The following is a 14,194-nucleotide window of genomic DNA, read 5'->3' on the forward strand; positions in this document are numbered from 1 at the left end:
CTGGATGCTTTTGCTGAGCCATGGGGGCTTTTTAGCACTCCTGCCCTGCTTAGTGCGCATTGAATTCAAGACAATTCCCCCGGCCCCTGTGCCTGTCCTCTCCACCTCCGCCTGTCCTCTCCACCTCCTGCTGCTTCCCTTTGGGGTGGCTCTGGCTTCAGCTCCAGGGAAGACAGTGGTAGAAGTGCCAGCCCAGCCCAGTCAGGCAAAAACAGAGGTGGAAGCTCCAGGCCTGGCGAGGGCTGGAGTTTGAAGCTAAGGTAAGCTGGGTGAAGCTGGGGAGCAGGCTGTAGGGTCTTCCCAGTGGTCCTGACCCCCACTACAGATCTCCCTCATGCACCCCACCCCCCATTGGGTCTCCCATGTGCTCCTCTCCCACACCCCACTGCACCACCTCCTTCATGGTTCCATTGCTGCAAACCCCATCCTGCATTGCATGTACCACCCCAGCACCTATGTGAGCTGTCTCTGGCTGGTCAAACTGATTGCCACTAGAATGTAGGTCTAACTCAGTGATTCTTAACCAGCGTGCCATAGCACCTTGGGGTGATGTGAGATCCTTTCAAAAGTGCAGTGCTAGCACTGTTAGGTGTGCAAACATAACTCAGAAGATAAAACCAAACTTTTCAAACAGACAAGGTTCTTTGAGTAGATGTGATATCTTTTATTAGACCAACTAAATAGTTGGAAAACTTTTCAAATGAGAATCCATAGTGTTAAAAACATTCTGACCTGTTGTGGTCTTTCTGAGGTTTTTGCAACAGAAACATTGCTCTATTATTTTCCCATAGTCAAAAAACGAGTGAAAATGAAGAATTGGCATTTTCTGAGGGGTGCCTCAAGTCTAATGAGGGGTGTCCGAAGTCTAAAAAGGTTGAGAACCACTGGTCTAACTAAATAAAAAAAGAGGCAAGCCATGTATTCTACCAGATAAGGCCTCTAGTATGGGATCTGAACTAAATAGGGATTTTTTTTCAAGTATTTATTTTATTTTATTGTATTTTATTTTATTATTATTATTGTATACAATTATACACAATAGCTAACAATAAATGATTTCTGGGCTATTGTAAATTCTTCTTATTTGTGTTATATTAATAAGACTGCTTTCACTTCCCATTTGTCATTGATTGGTTATGAAATGTGTGTGTGTGTGTGTACGTGTGTGTATGAGATGCTTTCACTTCCCATTTGTCATTGATTGGTTATGAAGTGTGTGTGTGTGTGTGTGTGTGTGTGCGCGCGCACACGAGATGCTTTCACTTCCCATTTGTCATTGATTGGTTATGAAGTGTGTGTGTGTGTGTGTGTGTGTGTGTGCACGAGATGCTTTCACTTCCTTTGTTTATGTGGTGTGTGTGTGTGTGTGTGTGTGTGTGTGTGTGTGTGTACGAGATGCTTTCACTTCCCATTTGTCATTGATTGGTTATGAAGTGTGTGTGTGTGTGTGTGTGTGTGTGTGTACACGAGAGAGAGAGAGAGAGAGAGTCTGTATATTTGTACAGGTGGTGTTCATGCTGTAAGATTGTTCAGCAACTAGTTTGAGGGATTCTCACCTTCTCTTTCACTTTTTGCAAGTTATTGATCTATCACCATTTACACATATGGCAAAATTCCCATTGAATTTATTTGAGGCTAGGATTTCAGTCCAAACGCTTTGTGTAATAGGTATGCAATAGATCACCTAACTTACAATATTTGACATTTTCTTTTTAACAGTCATGGATCAGGGAACATTTTGAATGTAGCTGTTAATATGTCTTGTTCTTTATTGGAATCTATATAGATTACTATCCTCCTGCACGTATAGGAAAGAAAAAAGATATGTATATGTTTCTAGCTCTTCATATGGAGAAATCTCCAGCATGTAATAATGCACCTGAAAAGGTATGTAATGCTATATCACTGTCAAAGGTGTTTCTTTCCAATTAAAGGGACTAATAGTTTCATAGTAGTTAGGATCAGGAGGGACCTGAACAGATCATCTAGCCTGACCCCCTGCCACAGGCAGGAATGAATGCTGGGTTCACAAGACCCCAGACAGGTGATCATCTAACCTCTTTTTGAATTTACCCAAGGTAGGGGCGAGGACCACTTCCCTAGGAAGTTGGTTCCAGATTTTGGCCACCCGAACTGTAAAATATTGCCTCCTGATCTCTAACCTAAATCTGTTCTCCATCAGCTTATTACCATTGTTCTTCATCACCCCAGGTGGTGCAGGGGAGAATAGGGCTTTTCCTATTTGCTGATGATCTCCCCTGATGAGGTTGTAGGCAGCCACCAGGTCCCCCCTCAGCCTCCTCTTGCCGAGGCTGAACAGGTTCAGGCCCCTCAGTCTCTCCTTATAGGGCCTGTCTTGCTGTCCTCTCACCAAATGGGTGGCCCTCCTCTGAACTCTCTCCAGGCTGGCCACATACTTTTTAAAGTGCGGCGCCCAGTATTGGATGCAGTACTCCAATTGCAGCCTGACCAATGTCACAGAGGGGGAGTATCACCTCTCTGGACCGGCTTGAGATGCATCTTTGGATGCATGACAAGGTATGACTGGCCTTGCTGGCTGCAGTCTGGCATTGGCGGCTCATGTTCATCTTGGAGTCAATAATGACTCCAAGATCCTGTTCCGCCTCTTGAAAGCATAGAGGGGAACTCCCCAGCCTGTATGTATGCTGTGGATTCCTCCTCCCAAGGTGCAGCACCCTGCATTTATCTATGTTGAACCCCATCCTATTCTCATCTGCCCACTTTTATAGTCTGTCTAAATCTAATTGCAGCCTCTCCCTTCAAGTGTACCCACCCCGCACCACATCTTAGTGTCATCAGCAGACTTGAACAATGTGTTTTCAACCCCCTCGTCCAAGTTGCTGATGGAGATGTAATCTCTTAAAATCCTTGATAATGTCAATTAAAAGTTACCAGTGCTAATCAGTACTGTTTAGTCCTAGCTATTAAGTCCATTAGATTACTATAGGAGCTATAAAACAGTCCTAGATATAGTTAATCTAGTTGTAGTTCTGTTGCACAGCAGAACAGAACTTCATCCCCTAATAGCCCCTTACTCGCCTTAAAGCAATATCCCAAAAGAGCTCTTCACTAGTAGCCTGCAGAAGGATTTACTGATGGTTTGAGTCGACAAGGGGAAGAGCAAAGGTGGGATTCTCTGTTGAGCATGAACAAAACAGTAGAGACTTTGTGGCCTGAGAAGCAGAATCCTTCCTCACTGTCCCCTAAAGCCACCAAGTGCAAAGCTAGAGTGAGTGCTTGGGCTTGATGAAGTGTTTGCACTTACTCCTTTAATGATTGCCTGGTGTTCTTATACATAGGGCTCCTATACATGTGCAGGGAGGCTGCTCTGACATGCTGTAATTACAGCACATCAGAGCAGACTTGATTAATAGTTCTTTTAATTAGCTTTAGTTCAAAGCGCCCCGCTGCCATTTTTCAACACAAGGACACTGATACACATGAGGCTTTGGGTGCTTTAATTAGCATGGCTCTCAGACCTGTGCTAATTAAAGTGTCCCCCACCCCCACCCCTCCCTTGTGGAGCATGTCTCCCAGAGCACTCACTGGAGCATGGTAATAACTGTGCTCCGTCAGCCTCTGCATCTCATGTATCAGCGTCCCTGCACTTCAAAATGGCAGTGTGGGCGCTTTAACTAAACCTTGTTTGACAAGCTCCAGATAAAGCAATCTTGGTGCCATTTTGAAGCATGAGGATGCTGATACATGGGAGACTCGGGGCACTTTAAAGTGCACCCCCTACCTCTAAAGCACATGTAAAAATGCCCTAAAGTATTAACATTTTCTAGGAAGAAATTTCTGACATTCCTGTTTGACCTTGTATCTTTACTTCCTCAGTTTAAATGCATCCTATCATTATTTCATCTGTGAATATGTAAAGAATTACAATTTACTCATTTAAGATCCACATCTCTTAAAGTGAACTTGCTTTTATAGGAAAGGAAGTTATTTTGGAGGATTTTACAAAACAACAGTTTAGATAAGAAAGCAGCATTGATATGTATAATATCTAATCTACAATTTTAAATACTTTTTCTTAAATAGATTTTATTAATGTATACCATGTTGATCAGATAGTAAAATATGAATAATATTAGTTGCTTTAACTATGCTAGTATGTTTCTCTGAGAAATATTGATGAACCCCAGAGGTATGTTCTTTTCTGTGTTTTGGTATGGCATGCAAAATATACCTTACAAAGCATTGAAGATGGCTATTGCTGATAATTAACCATTCTTAGATAATCTGCCATCATTCCTAGTCCCTATGCATGGAATAATAAATTAACCAGATATTACTGTGCATAAATTTTGTGCAGCATAATTGGGGACCTACTGAATTCACAGCAGAAGTGGGATGCATGGCAGATCCTTTAATCTTGCAGGTTGCCCTGTGCGCCCCCTTTCCCCCCACTGCTGATTGGCTGAGGAGTCCTGGTAGCCTTGCTGTTTGTTGCTGACTGGCCGGGAGGCAAAAACGGTGCCATATTTAAAACTGCGGTTTTCACTTCCCTGCCAATCAGGGGTGTGTGGCAGGGCCCCTCCACTAGTCAGTGGGGATCTGGTTGGGGGAAGGATTCACAGGGGAACCTGCAATATTAAAGGAGCTGCCACACAGCCCACTTCTGCTGTGAGTTTGTAGGTCTCTAAGCATAATCTGTAACATTTGCTTTTTAAAATATAGTTACTTCAAACTGTAAATCAGCAGATGAGTAGTAAAATACATGTTTTCTTTCAGTTCAATAAAACTGGTATTGTGGTATGTGAGGCAGACAAAATACACAGAGTGATGGCAATGGGCTGCTCCACACAAAACCTACATGCTGTGCAACAAATCGTCCTGAATGTTCCCCGTTCGTTAAGTAACTGCACTGTGTATTTGTCCAGGAAACCTTGTTCTATGTGTGCTACTTTTCTCATTCAAGGTAAAGAATATAGCAACTCACTGAAGCTACCAGGCATTTAGTTTGAGTAGTTAATTCAGAAATAATCCTGCACGGAATATAAAGTCTAAAAAAAATGTTGTTTGTGCCTTAATCTGGCAAATCCATTGTTATGCACATAGTCTCTAAAACAAGTGAGGTTACTTGTCCGGGGAAAGCTTCACCTGCTAGGGACAAAAGTTTTACTTCTCATAGCATGCAGTATAGATCTGAGTTCATAGACCAGGGGTGGGCAAAATATGGCCTGCGGGCTGGATTCAGCCCACCAGGCCTTTTTATCCAGCCTGCGGGGCCCCTACAGAATTTAGAAAATGAATGATTATCTGTGTGTGGCTGCCTGTCAAAGATGACAAGGTGCCAGTGGCAGCAGGACCCAGGGGTAGCTGGGCAAGAGCTAGCGGCTGAGCAGTAAGCCCACCCAGCCCCCAACAGGAAACCTATGCAGCTTCCAGCCTGGTGACTCTTTGACTGTTCTCTGCCCTCCATCCATCCGAGTGGAAAGTCAGATAAGATTTGATGGAGGGAGGGGTGGGGGGTAACCGCCGTGATCAGCCCATGCTGCGGGACCCAGGCCAGGCTGGATCCATGCTGTACCATGCTTGGGTACCAGAACCATGTCATGCCAGAACCATCTGTAGGGTGTGTAGAACCAACCTGGCCTTAGCTTGTTTTCCCAGCCAGGCCCCTTCTACCAGTCACTGGGGCAGATGTGTGATGTAGTAGCTGCTGGGTGGAGTCTAAATCATTATTCCTCTACACCACGGGTGGGTAAAATGGTGGATCTAGTTGGCAGCCAGACTCCATTTCGTAGCAGCCCCTGCCTACATGGCTGGGTCTGGTCTCCATGGAGATCTCAGCCGCAGCTGCAATGTGTTGCCATGGACACTGGCCCCAGCCATGCAGGCAGAGGCTGCTGGGAAATGGAGCCCATTGCAGGCCAGATCAAGCCTGCAGGCCAGATTGCCCGCCCCTGCTGTACACTGAAGTTGAGGCTAGTGTAACGGGGAGCCAGAGGCTCCTGTGATTTTAAGGGGATGCTGCACCAAGTTAAGTTTGCTGGGTGGGACCAGCAGCTGAGCAAGGGCTAGCTTTTGGGAAACAAACAGCCCAGTAACAGTTGGGATTAGGAACTACCTCAGGGGGAGGGACTATACTGGGAGCTAGCTGCACTGCTGTAAGCTGCAAAGGGGGAAGACATCTAGGCAGCCCAGGAGTAAATATCTGTAAGCAGCTCAACTAAGCCACTGCAGAGAAGGTCAGGCTGGTCATCATATGGAGAACCACCTGCCAGGAAAGGATGGGGCTTTGGAGGCACTTAAGGCCAGTACCTGAGACCAGGCAAGCAGTCTGGCTCTGCAGAATGCAGGGAAAGGAGCTCCTGAATGAGATGGTCTGCTTGGCTCCAAAGCTGTCTCAGAGAGCTGCGAGGGAAAAGCTAAGGGGGACTTATACCTTGCAGGGAAGTACTGACCCAGTATGGAGAGGATTTTTGTTGTACAGCCATTGTGCTTGCATTTGTTTTGATTAGCTTAACCAGAGGACTGGGTTGTGGCTATAGGAGAGGTATGGAGTAGGGCTGTGCAAAACAGCATCATTCCACTTCAACTTCCATTTCAACATTTCGATGGAACAGTGTTTCATTTCGAGTTTAGTTTCATTTTGAAAGCACTGTTGCATTTTGTTTTGTTGAAACTCTTTTGCTGTTTTGATGCTGTTTCACACATCCCTACCCCCCAGGGGTGTGGGAGAGCCCCCCAAACTGCCTGCTGGATGACAGGAGGCTGATGCTGCCTGCCGGGGTCTTCCCTGCACTGGCTGTGCCCGTTTGGCAGCACCAGCCTCCTGTCATCTGGCAGTCAGATTGGGAGCTTGCCTGCACCCCTGGGAGGGCTGCAGTGGCTGTGCCGGACTGCCTCCTGCATGACAGGAGGCTGGTGCTGCTGCCTGGGAGCCTGCACCCAGCGCTGGGAAGATCGGTGCTGCCACTGGTCCCAGCTGGCAGCACCAGCCTCCTGTCATCCAGCAGGCAGATGGAGGCTTGCCTGCACACCCAGGAGGGCTGTGGGTGCTGTGCTGGACTGCTCCCGGGAGTGTGGGCCCCGATCTACTTCCCGGATCGCAGCAGGCTGGCGCTGCCTCCTAGGGCCAGTGGCAAGAGGGCCTGGGGCAAATCAGCTCATGCGGGGACCTGCCCCCGCTCCGGAATCAGGGTGGGGGTGGGTCCCCACACAAGCTGATTTTTCCTGGGCCCCGCACCAGAGCTGATCTGAGGAGGGTGCAGGGCTCGGGGCAAATTAGCTTGTGCAGGGACCCGCCCCTGCCCCAGGATCACGGTGGTGGCGGGTCCCCACACAAACTGATTTGCCCTGGGCCATGCACCACAGCTGATCATAGGAGGCGGGGAGAGCCAGGGCTGTGCTCTCTGCGGGGCTGAGCCACATGGGGCTGTGGCTCGGAGTGCAGCCCTGGGTCTGCCCTGCCTCCCACCACCAGGCTGCTTTGAAATTCAAAACATTTCAAAATTTTCAAAACATTTTGAAGCTTTCAAAACATTTCGACTGGCCTCATTTTGTTTCGAGTCTGTTTCGAAGCCCTTCGTTTCATTTTGATTTTGCTATTTCAAGCCTGAAATGAGTTGAAATAGTGTCGAAACAAAACAGCTGGTGAAGCTTCACACAGCCCTAGTGCCGAGGCCACAGAGGGGTGATTGTCAGGGCACTCCATAGCAAGCAGCCTAGCCTGGGGTCAGGGACCCAGAGGGCTGTGGGTTGGTATAAGCTAAGGCTAAGAGAGCCAAGGCTGGTGGAAGTGGCCTATCCAGGGGTCAGGAACCCAGGGGGCTGAGGCTGGTGTAATGAACTAGGCTGAAGCTTGAAGAGCTAAAGCTAGCATCAGACAGCTGACCCTGGGTTCAGGGACCCAGAGGACTGAGAGTGAACCAAATCATCCCGCTCTGGGGTTAGGGACCCCAGAAGGCTGGGGGAACTGGGATGAGGCCAGGAAGACTAAGGCCACATCAGTGACTCAGTTTTTGGTTGTAGCCATATTGGTCTAAGGACATAGGCAGGCAAGGTTTTTTGAGTAGATGTGATATCTTTTATTAGACCAAGTAAGTAGTTGGAAAAAAGTTCTTAAGCTTTCAGGTGCAACCACCCTTCTTTCCACCTGCAGACATGCCCTATGCCTGAAGAAGGGTGATTACGTCCAAAAGCTTGCTAAGAACTTTTTTCCAACTACTCAGTTGGTCTAATAAAAGACCACATAACCACATAATCACATCTACTCAAAAAACGTTGCCTACAACAGTGACTCAGAAGCCATAGCAGGCTTAAGCCATGAGGGCTAAAGCTTGTTCAAAGGGGCAGAAGCTAAATTATAGCCAGGGGCTCAGGGAAAGGAGATAGCCTTTCCAGGGCCAGGGGTGTGTTAGGCTAACAGGAACTAGGGCCAGGGGCCCAAGGAAGACCGAGACTTGCCAGGGCCAGGGGTTCAGTAGCCCAACTGGAGTGTGATGGATGGTTTGGAGGGCCCAGTGGACAACTTAATGTAACATCTGTTAGGCCTGGGTGTAGCTATAGGGTTGGAGGAAGCCATAAATTGCCTATAAGGCAATGGGTAGCCTGAGGCACTAATAGGGCCAGCAAGGCCACAGCATAGTGTCTAAGGTGCAAGGCAAAGATAGACTGGGCTCAGTCTGGGGCCCTGGGGGCAGTGTCCTAAAATCTTATGAATAACCTCAAAGTTTTGCAGGAAAGGTAGCAAGGGAAGGTATCCTGAGGAGCCAGAGTGGGGGCAGGGGTCGAGTGGCCACCAGGAGATGTCATGGCCAGCCTAGGGCCCTGATCCTACACTGGCTCAGAGCCCAGAAAACAGCAATGCTGCTGTACAAAATGATCACATTGAAGGAGATAATCGAGCCCAATATTTTAACCAAAAAGACAGGTATTACTCATCAACACTTGTTGGATGGTATTATAAATCTATAGTGCCCGCCTTTTTGCTTGGCAGACTGGATGAGCAGTACCTGGTCCATCCATCTGGTACCCAGGGTGGTCATGGAGGGAAGAGGGGGCACCTGGCTGCATGGGTGGAGGGGAAGGGGCAGCCAGCGGCCTCACAGCAGGGAGTGGAAAGGGGGTATGGTCTGGCCTCAATGGGTGTGGTGGAGGTTGTGTGGCCTGGCTCCAGTTTGACCCTGCAGCGTGGGGAGATATGGAAGCAGGGAAGGGAAGTGGTATTTCCACTGCTCCCCCACTGCAAAATTTCTTGATCTGTGGGGAGTCCCATGGGTCAGATGCCATGTCTTTGCGGGCCACATCTGGCCCATAGGAAAGAGGTCAAGCACCTCTGTTATAACTTATTCTAAATGTTCCCTTTTAGGATCAGTTGCTTCAGTCTATTACTGGCCATTTTCTCCTGAAATAAAGGGCGAAAAAAAAGAAGTCGAGGAAGATCTCAAGCAAGTAGACCAAATGTTTCTAAGAAGTCATATAAGTAGCAGTGTTTTTTTGCCGGATGTAGATTCTGACATGGTGAAGTCTAAGATTTCACGACGCATCAGAAGACAGCAGTGTCCAAAATGCAAGCTTACCTATACTGACACTGTGCCAGAAGACATGGAAGATATTTGTTCATTGTTGAATATGAAGGGCCATGCAAATGCATGTAAAGTGCAGATGTACCATGCATTGCGTTCTCTTGATTACTTGCTGCACTGCTCTCATGGGAAGTTTGAAATAAAAGATACTGATGTGGAAGAAAGGCACACTCACGCATTACAGCTTTGTTATCTTCTAGCTGCCAGATCTGGTAAGTATTCCTGAGAACAGAGAAAAATAGCAAACCAATATGAAAATTGAGTTATTGTTTTTGCTGAATTTGTTGGGAATAACAATGTCAAATATATTGCAGCTTATGTGGATAATAAGGGGATCGGTGTGCTTTCCTAGTAGAAGAGCTAAGCTAATTAGTTTTTGTTAAACATGTATCATATTTGTTGGAATTTCAGCCCAATACTATATCTGAGACACAAGTAAAAATTTAAACTCAAATCAGTATAGGTGAACTTGCAGAAAAATATTTTGCACCACACAAATATATTTCAGACCCCAAAAAGATTTTTCTAAATAAAATTGCTAATGTTGCTAAGTGACAAAAATGTTTTTCTTAGTTATAGATTCCGGAAATGATATTAAGCAAATTAAAAGCAAGTATGATAATATTTCCATAACGCATATAAACATTTTTTTTTCATCAAAGGTAGAAAACCTTAATTCTGACTCCATGGCTAGGGACAGACACTCAAAAAGCCGGAGCCTGAATTGATTCAACCTTTGCAGGTTAGTATAACCTGCCTAGGTTGAACCGGTTTGTGACAGTACAGACATGCGGAGACAGGCCTGCAGGTGCTCAGGCCAGGAGTCGGGGGCACTAAGAGTGTGCCCTCGGCTGCAGGGAAGCCGTGCTGGGGGGCATGGCCAGTCTGGGCTGAACTGGCCAGAGAGGGGTTTAATTATTCCCTCCCTGTCCCACCAGCAAGGAACCGAGCTGGGTCTGCCAGGCGCTCTCCCCTTGCTGCTACAGCCATGGGCCAGCGTGGCCTCTGAGGTAGAGGGGGCAGGGAAGGGGGTTATTTTCCTCTTTACTCCCACTGGCCCCGGGGGACTGCAGGTAGGTCTGCCCGCCCCGACTGCTGCCGCGTGGCAGAATAAGCCCCTTCCTTCCCCCCCTTCCCATTTCAGACCCCAAAAAGATTTTTCTAAATAAAATTGCTAATGTTGCTAAGTGACAAAAATGTTTTTCTTAGTTATAGATTCCGGAAATGATATTAAGCAAATTAAAAGCAAGTATGATAATATTTCCATAACGCATATAAACATTTTTTTTTCATCAAAGGTAGAAAACCTTAATTCTGACTCCATGGCTAGGGACAGACACTCAAAAAGCCGGAGCCTGAATTGATTCAACCTTTGCAGGTTAGTATAACCTGCCTAGGTTGAACCGGTTTGTGACAGTACAGACATGCGGAGACAGGCCTGCAGGTGCTCAGGCCAGGAGTCGGGGGCACTAAGAGTGTGCCCTCGGCTGCAGGGAAGCCGTGCTGGGGGGCATGGCCAGTCTGGGCTGAACTGGCCAGAGAGGGGTTTAATTATTCCCTCCCTGTCCCACCAGCAAGGAACCGAGCTGGGTCTGCCAGGCGCTCTCCCCTTGCTGCTACAGCCATGGGCCAGCGTGGCCTCTGAGGTAGAGGGGGCAGGGAAGGGGGTTATTTTCCTCTTTACTCCCACTGGCCCCGGGGGACTGCAGGTAGGTCTGCCCGCCCCGACTGCTGCCGAGTGGCAGAATAAGCCCCTTCCTGTCCCCTCTGCCAGATGCTGGAGGGAGGGGAATAACTCTGGTCCCTGCCCTCCCTCTGTCCCCGCAGGGGTCCTGCTGGCTGGCATCTAGCCCCACCAGATGGGGGCTGGCTGGGGAACGGGCTTCCCCAGCCAGCTCAGAGCTGCTGGCGGGCCCCCAGCCCAGCAGCTGCCCCTGCTGCGCCCCCTGCCCTCTGCAGCACCCAGGGCTAAAGCCTAACAAGCAGCCGTGGGCTGGCTGGAGCAGGGGGCTGTTCTGCCCCCTTGCCTGCAGCTGCTGCTGCCATGGTCACACTGTACCATACCACTCTGGGTGGGGGGTGGGAAGTTTCAGACTTGCACATAGAGCTCCAGCTCCAGGTCCCAGATGTCTTGGAATGTGGAGGGCTCCCAGGTAGAAGGCTTCAGTCAGAGCTCCACGTGTGGGGCAGTAGCCACTGAAGCTCCCCCCTGCCCCACCTCCCCACTGTCTCCCAGAGTGGCAAGAATGGGAGAGGGAGAAACCACTGCAGGCAAGGGTAAGCTGGCTTGGCATGGCAGGGCTGGCTTTTTCCCCTTGCCTCCAGCTGTGGCTCCTGTCACACTGTGCAGCACCACTCAGGACTGGGGGAGCTTCCTTCAGCCCAGAGGCTTGAACCTGAGCTGGGATGAAGCTGCTGGGCTAAAGGAGCTGCTCCAGGGGGTGGTGGGGTCTTCAGCCCAGTGGCTTTTTTCTTGCATGTGAAGCTCTGGCTGCATCCTCCAGACTGAAGTCTCCTACTCAGTTGCTTTCTGCCTTCTAAGGCATCCAGGAGATGGAGTTAGAGCTGCATGTGTGGTTCTGAAGTGGGGTGGCTGTGGCAGCAGCAGCTGCAGGCGAGGGGGGCAGAACCCCCCCCTACCTCAGCCAGCCCACAGCTGCTTATTAGGCTGCAGCCCCGGGTGCTGCACAGGGCAGGGGGTGCAGCAGTGGTGACTGCTGGGCTAGGAGCCCACTGTCACCTCCAAACTGTCCAGGGAAGCCCGTTCCCCAGCCAGCCCCAACCTGGCAGGGCCAGATGCCAGCCAGTGGGGTCCCTTGTTGCGGGGCAGGGACCAGGGTTGTTCCCTCTCCCTCTGGCATCCAGTGGACAGGACAGGAGGGAGCTTGTTTTGCCATTCAACGGTAGTCAGGGCGGGTAGACCCAGCTGTGGTCCCCCGGGGCCAGTGGGGGTAGAAGGGAGAATTAACTCTCCTCTCTGCCCCGCTCTGCCTCAGGGGCCATGCCAGCATGCCCAGCAGACCTGGCTTGGGTCCCCACTGGTGGGACAGGGAGGGGGGAATTAAACCCCTTTTTAGCCAGACCCCTGACCCTGCCCATCCCTGTCCCAGCTGGGGAGCAGAGGGGTTGGGCCAGCCTTGCTGGGCTGGAGCAGAGAGCCCAGCCCAGAGAGCATGCCAGGATGCTGGGGGACTCTGGTTAAGTTAAACCAGCAAGGGGTCTGGGACAGACATTGCATAAACCAGTTTGAGTCAAATCAGTTAAGTCTGATACTACATTCAGCTAGGTTTATCTTAAACCAGTTTTGGCCATTTTGAAACGGATTTATGTGCACTGAATGTCTGTTCTGTTATAGGTTTAAACCAGTTTCTGATCACTTAAACTGGTTTGTGTAATGTCTGTCCCACCCCATGAGTCCTGCATATGTGTTATGTATATCTGTTTGCCTCTGAATACTTTCTTGTAAATGATGTTGTCCCATGAAAAATATCAGTTAGTGTTTTTCAACACACATTTTGGAATAAATTGCATATAATCACTTATTCTTTAAAATAATGTGTCTCACACACACAGTTTGCCAGGGGCAATGTATAACATTGTCAGTTAAAGGTAGATGGAGGTAAATCCACATATGTAGTGCTATATTTGAAATTTGTCCACAGACAGTATTAACGTGTACAAAAAATATATATTGCTCTTTCAAGGTTTGTATGGGATTTACCATATATATTTGAGATAGAAATATTTGGATACAAATTAGGTTGTTTTATTCTGATGTAATATGCTTTTCTATATATTTGACGACACTTTCCTATTAGCAACATATTTTTTTCTTTATAAATGGACAACATTTATAAACCTTATGCCCTATGTTAGTTTTTGTAGCAGTTCAGACAGCCTTTTACATTCTGTTTCAATATTTAAAGAACGACATACACAGAATATTTTTAAAAGTCTAACCACTAAGTGATACACAATTCTGTTTCTTTAAAAGATGATCCAAATCAAGGTGTTGGATGCATATTATACAGTCAGAATGGATACTTTGTAAGTATGATTAATTCTTCATATATTCTCTTTATTTGTCACTCTGTGCAGTGTATTAACTAGGAAGTATACCACTCCTGGTTCTTCAAGCTTTTGTCACTGATACCTGGCTGGTCTTTGACCCAGCATCTTTTGCCTCTACCTACAAGTAGATGGTAGTTTCACTATGCAAGGTAGGTGCATATTAAAATATGTAGGTATGAAAATGTTGGCTACAAATGTCCAACTCGGGATCCTTAAAATTCTGGTTTATTAGGTGGATTGAAACACTGTAATGAGTTAAATCATAAACCTTGGGGCTGGTCCCCACACACACAGTAGCAAGCTACAGAGTCAGGTATATTTATCCTACAAGCGCTGGAGTCTGCCGTCGATGGCCAGTCGAGGCTTCTTTCAACATGGTGTTATCCTCCAGAAGGGGGTCGCCAGCTGGTCCTTCTGGCTGGACAGGTCTGGTTGAGTTGGAGATCAAGAGGGCGCCCCTGAGGGTCACTTTTCACTGCCTTTTATCTGTCCTTGGCAGACTTTGGTGACTCCCCAGTTTTCAGGTTTGCCCAATCCAGGGGTCGTTGACCCTCGTGGGACTT

General features: G+C 48.0%; 1 protein-coding gene across 1 annotated transcript in view; it reads left to right on the forward strand.

Annotated features, from left to right (window-relative positions):
- Nucleotides 1-14,194, forward strand: part of LOC102383537 (cytidine and dCMP deaminase domain-containing protein 1-like) — a 59,377-nt gene that overhangs the window by 2,019 nt on the left and 43,164 nt on the right. The window contains exons 3-6 of the mRNA XM_014519396.2: nucleotides 1,787-1,887; nucleotides 4,759-4,945; nucleotides 9,344-9,772; nucleotides 13,555-13,607. Of these exons, the coding sequence (XP_014374882.2) occupies nucleotides 1,787-1,887; nucleotides 4,759-4,945; nucleotides 9,344-9,772; nucleotides 13,555-13,607 (770 nt within the window). The remainder of the gene's footprint in view (nucleotides 1-1,786; nucleotides 1,888-4,758; nucleotides 4,946-9,343; nucleotides 9,773-13,554; nucleotides 13,608-14,194) is intronic.

The sequence above is a fragment of the Alligator sinensis genome, unplaced genomic scaffold (assembly GCF_000455745.1).
Source record: "Alligator sinensis unplaced genomic scaffold, ASM45574v1 scaffold957_1, whole genome shotgun sequence".
NCBI lineage: Eukaryota > Metazoa > Chordata > Crocodylia > Alligatoridae > Alligator > Alligator sinensis.